The sequence below is a fragment of the Oryctolagus cuniculus genome, chromosome 16 (assembly GCF_051225735.1).
Source record: "Oryctolagus cuniculus isolate XC-2025 breed Fujian yellow rabbit chromosome 16, ASM5122573v1, whole genome shotgun sequence".
NCBI classification, from domain to species: Eukaryota; Metazoa; Chordata; class Mammalia; order Lagomorpha; family Leporidae; genus Oryctolagus; species Oryctolagus cuniculus.
Window position 1 is genome coordinate 58,462,828 of NC_142882.1, and position 5,286 is coordinate 58,468,113.

A 5,286-nucleotide genomic window follows, 5' to 3' on the forward strand; every position below is an offset into this window, starting at 1 on the left:
CGTGCACCCCTGCAGTGCAGCTTCCACTGCCCCCCAAGTCCTCTGTGCTCTGCCTGCTCATCCCCCACCCCCACCCCTGGGGCCTCTGATCTACACTCGCCCTAGTGTTGGCTTTTCCAGAATGTCATGCAGTTGGAACCCTGCTGTGGGAATGCCAGTGTTCCAGGCTCGCATCTTTCTCTTAGCAACTTGCATTTAAGGATCCTTTAGGTCTTTCCGTAGCTTGATAGCTCATGTCCCCTCAGCACTGGATCCAGATGCGTTGTCTGGATGCAACATCACTTGGGTCCCTGTTCACATGCTGAGGGGTGTCTTGGTGGCTCCCAGGTTCGGGGAATTGTGAAGACAGCTGCCGTAGACAGACACGTGCGGGTGTTGGTGTGGATGGGAGTTTTCCACACTTTTGAGTAAATACTGAGTCTCAGGCACCAGTAGTTTTCAAACCTCTGCTTGCCTCACTTTTGCTACTGTCCCAGTGGCCCAAACAAACCCCGGGGCCAGACTGCAAGGGAGGACGTGGTGCAGAGAAACTGCCGCGGAGAGCAGCAGCCTCCACCGCTTGATGCGAGGAGGGGCAACGTCGCACCCCTGGGAAGGGAGTGTTCATTGCCCCCACGCTGGTGCGCGCTCTCTGAGCTCTCCAGGAGTTGCCTGATTAAAGACCTATCCTATGAACGCTACAGCATACTCTAAGTCCATGAAGCTTATCATAAACTCCCTGCGGCTACACCCTGGGCACTAAGAAGATTCTGAAGCCATGGAATCCACGGCTTTTTCCATTTTGTACAGTTCACGAGGCCCTCGGTTAACAAGCATGTGCCAGAGTGGGAACAGCCCAGGTGAGGAGCCCGGGGACAGCCCCAGGCCTTGCTCTGGGGATTCTGCCTGATGGAGCCCAGCGGGAGGAGCTGGGGAGGGTGTGTGTACCCAGGAACTGGCATTTCAGGGGGGAATTCAGATTCCAAGATGCACTTCCTAGCTCCTTGAGACTCCAGGTGTGGCTGGTCCTCAGACCAGCGGCATCAGCGCCACCTGGGAGCCTGCAGGGCACACAGAAGGGACGGACAGGCTCTGAACAAACAGGTGAGTGGGATCCCCGTTGATCCACGGGCGCACAGCTTTGGAAACAGAGGCAGCTGGGTCCTGGCTTCATAGAGGCTTCCAGGCTCCTCGGGGTGGGCTGGCTCTTGGCTTCTGCACCTGGTGAGGCCCGGCAGGACCTCAGCAGTGGCTTGAGCAGGGACTCAGCGCTTTCCCGCTTTCCCGGAGCCTCTGCTGGTGGCTTCCTGCCCTGCACTGCCCTCTGGTGGTCAGAAGGAGCCACTGCTGCCTCTTATTGCCCCATCTCTGCCAGAGGACCCAGGATCCAGGGATCAAGCTGTCCTTGATCCTGGAAAGAGGAGGACTTGCCTGTCATTGCCCTCTGACAGGAGGCTCAGGGACACCCAGGCACGCGACACAAGCAGCTTGGGAAGCCTCAGGCTTTGGCAGCAGGCTGGCAAGTGGAGGCTGCCCTCTTCCCTGGCTCCATCCCTCTCCTGTCGCTGCTGTCTCCTGTACCCCTTGCTGGAAGCTGCCTGGAGGTGAAGCCTGGGCTGTAGTGGGGGAGGGGTCCCGTGGAGAAAGCCCCCGCGTGGGCTCCATCACCGACTCCACTGACTGAGCTGTCTGCGAGGACCCAGTCCCCTCCTGGGAGGGGGAACAGGAACGTGACCCACAAGTCACTTTGCACACCCCAGTCCTGGCAGAAGGATCAGGCTGCCCAGGACCAGCCCCACTCTGTAGCCTGTGGGACATTTCCCATCTGGTGTCTCTTCCCTGGCCCTCAGCCTGCAGGCCCCACTTCCATGAGCCAGCGTCCCTGGAGTCGGCCTGGGCGTTTTCGATGGGCTGCACACTGCCCACGGCGGGCCGGTTAACATCCTGGGGACGAACGCCTCCTGCAGCGGCCCCCAGCCGTGACCATGGGAGCTGGCGGACAAATGTCCCAGGCCCTTCAGACGGGGTCACTCAGAGGCAAGAGCCCCAAGGGTGAGGGGCTGCAGGTGCCCACAGTGGTGGTGGTGCAGGGAGCACACTCTCTAGCTGCCTCCTGGGATCCCCTCTCCTAGCTCTTTGCACACAAACCCTCGTCTCCAGGTCTGCTCTGGCGAGAAGTCAGTCCAAGACAGTGGCCAGTGAATCCACTTTATTTTTATGACCTTTGGTGCAGGGTCGCAAGGGAGGGGCATGAAGGACAGATCCCTAGGCTGGGTGCCAGGGGACCCTGGCTTTGCACCTGTGACCTTGGGAGCAGGTCAGAGGAGAGAAGGGGCGGAGCTCCGGCCTTTAGAGGCGAGGGAGCGGGACTGTGCCCCTGCCGGCTGCGACTTCCCCTCGGGGCAGTCCCCGCTTGGCCAGGCTGGTCTCAGGGGGCGGGGCCCTTGCGGGCAACCACGAAGCACACGCCCTCGTTGATGGAGCAGGCCTCGGAGTAGCTGAGGTGGCGGTGGTCGCACCGGAGCACCTGGCAGCCCGCCTCCTGCACAGCCTGCTCCACCGTCTCCTTCTCCAGGTGGAGCCCGAAGAACTTCTTGGCCCCCACCATGTAGTGCTGGGAGCGCAGGGCGGCCATGGCGACCAGGTGCCCGCCGGGCTTCAGCAGGCCGACCAGGGCCCGCACGGCTGCGCGGTAGGCGGCCACGTTGGGACAGGCGCTCTCCAGGGCCAGCAGGGTGAGCACGCAGTCCGCTGGCGGCACTTGCGCCGGCTCCAGCGGATGAGGCTTGGTCACGTCGCACTGCAGCAGCCGCGTCACTGCCTTCCGGAGCCGGGCCTCCTTCTCCCGCCACCTGCTCCTAGGTGGGGCGCAGGGAACTGTTACAGCGGGTCTGGGACGGCCTTGACCGTAGCCCCCCCACCGGGACAAGGCCTTTAATTGAACCTTTGAGGGAGACAGCACTGTCCCTGTCACAGATGGGAAAGGCGTGGCCTGGATACGCTCACGCCCTCTTAGCCGCGGGGGACAGTGCACTAGATACTTCCTTACCATCCCACCCAACCCCGCGTCCCCCTAGTTAACAATTTCATTACGTCCTGACTTTTTCTAAGTGGTCATCCCATTTGCACTTGCTCCTGGCGCAGCAGGGCATGCGGGGAGCCTGTCTGAGAAGGGGCGGCGGGCAGGTACCTGTCTCCCTCCAGCTCACAAACGTACTGCACCGCGGGGGACCAGTCATAGGCCCCGGGCTCCCCACTCAGCCACCGCTGCAGCTCCCGCAGGTTCTGCTCCAAGTAGTCCGTGACGATGATCTCGCGGAAGGCCTCACAAGCCGACAGCAGCTGGTAGACGGTGGGGCCCGAGCCGATGTCAATCAGGACGTCGCCCCCCACTCCTCCTGTGGGAACAGGCCCTGCCGTGACGGGTTGGGGCCGCACCGCCCGCCCCTGCCTCCCTCCCCAGGACTGGCTATCTGCAGAGGGTGGTGCAGAGCCTACCCTTAGTGGCCTCCGGGTGTGTGGGGGCCAGGTGGGGTGCAGCCTGGCACTCACACCGCCCCCCCCCCCCCGCCCCATGCTGCCCCTGGCCAGCCGGCAGGGGCCTGCTGGGAGGAGTGCTGCGGATTGCAGCTGGCTCTGAGGCTGGGTCTAAAACAGCAGGGGAAGTGACCCAGCCGCAGAGCTGTGGATAACGGCTGGGAACGAGCGTGGGGACTCACAGGGAAAGAAGCATTTAGAAAAGTGCCCTCTGATGACTGCCTCCTCTCCCCGCCCACCAACACCTGCGTGGCCACCTGCCAGCCCAGGCCACCTGGCAGCCCAGGCCACCAGCCCACTCCCGGAAGTCTCAGATTTCTCTGGAAGCACTAAGCTCCCTCTCCTTTGCCTTCCTGTGGTGTTGTTTGACACACAATCTGGGCCCTGATTCTAGAATCAGGTAAGGACTCTGAGTGCCTGAGCAACCCTCTAGAGTTGTGCAGTGCACACCCTGCCCAACTGTGCTTGGCAGCCCCAAATCCCTGAGTTTTAGCTCTTGTTGCTACTGACTGTGTGTCCTAGATGGCTCACCCCTTCGCCCGCGCCCCCCCACCCCCGAGCCTCAGTCACCCCTGGTGGGCACCAAGGATCTCAGGGGATAACGATTTGCAAACTGAGCTCTGGTTTGGCTTTGGGACCAATTTGGGACCAGTTCGGGACCCAGCTTGGGGCCAATTTCAATTTCGGTAAAACAGGATGAGTGTGTGTGCGTGTGTGTATGTGTATGGACTTCCATCAAGTTTTCTGAGAGATTTAAGATCCCAAAGGCCACAGAGTCTGGCGTTAGGCCTCTCCACATGGGAGGTGACAGCAGGCCTTGTGCTCCTGTCTCTCTCCTCCCCCCACCAGGGCCCTGTGAGCCCATTTTACAGGGGAAGCTACTGAGGCCAACCATGGCGACTCCAGTCCAGCTCTTGGCTTCCCAGGTCAGTGCCCGGCTCCACCCCAGCTGCTGTGCGTTGGAAGGCTGGGTCATTTGCCGCATCCTTGGGGGGCAGAGCCCCAAAGGAGGGGACCCCTTGCCTGCACCCGGAGCCTCTCCCTCCCCCCACTCACCTGCGGAGAAAGTTTGGAAGAGATTTTCCAGGTTAAATTTCAGGATCTCGTTCTCGGCCACAGGCCCCGAGTCGAAGGCATAGTAGGTGCGCAGGTAGTCCCCGGGGTGGAACTCCTTCTGGTAGTCCTCGCCGCCTGTGTACAGCCTGTCCGCCATCTCCGCTGGGACTGCCGTGCCCTCCAGCCCGCAGCCTGCACCTCCCCTGCTTTCCCTGGGCCTCTCCCGGCCCTCCCTCCTAGGAAGGAGCTCAGATTTCACCCTTGTGAGCCCGGGGCTCTGAGCTCCACGCGACGGCTGGGGCTTATCCACCGGCCAGGGGGTCCGGAAGGCGGGAATGCAGAAGGGTCACAGTGCGTGCCCTGGGGGCCCTGGGTGCTCAGTGCCCAGAGGTGGGGTTTTGAGTGAAGGTGCGCAGAGGGGCAGAGACCCACAAGGATTGGGGGCAGGAGTGCAAAGAGGCAGATGGAGACAGAAGCGGAGACGGAGACAGAGCGTGGGTCTGCCTTGCCCTTGGGGTTCTGCGGGGGAGGCAAGGCAGGAGTGGAAAGTCCCCTCAGGTGCAGCCGTTCCAGGCCTCCGCTGGGTGAACCGGCTCCCCTGCCTTTAGTCTTGTTTGCCCACTGGCTTAGCAGATCTTTTGTTCTTGAATAGTTGAGAAGTAAACTGAGCCAGGGCCCCCCAGAAACCCTGTGTGTGGACAACAGGTTTACAAA

At 61.7% G+C, this 5,286-nt stretch overlaps 1 protein-coding gene across 4 annotated transcripts; it reads right to left on the reverse strand.

Annotated features, from left to right (window-relative positions):
• Nucleotides 1-2,173: 2,173 nt before the first annotated feature.
• On the reverse strand, nucleotides 2,174-4,870 carry LOC100338404 (indolethylamine N-methyltransferase). 4 transcript variants are annotated; one of them, XM_089316083.1, is made up of 3 exons: nucleotides 4,573-4,870; nucleotides 3,170-3,392; nucleotides 2,174-2,837 (listed from the first exon to the last, which is right to left on the reverse strand). In XM_089316083.1, exons 1-3 carry the CDS (start codon nucleotides 4,727-4,729, stop codon nucleotides 2,408-2,410), a joined length of 810 nt encoding a protein of 269 aa, XP_089172209.1. In that variant the 5' UTR covers nucleotides 4,730-4,870; the 3' UTR covers nucleotides 2,174-2,407. The 4 variants fall into 4 exon arrangements, with proteins under 4 accessions (XP_089172209.1, XP_089172208.1, XP_069915506.2 ...); XM_089316082.1 differs by having other exon boundaries at nucleotides 3,197-3,392; nucleotides 4,573-4,841; XM_070059405.2 differs by having other exon boundaries at nucleotides 3,197-3,377; nucleotides 4,573-4,830.
• Between the last annotated feature and the right edge of the window lie 416 nt (nucleotides 4,871-5,286).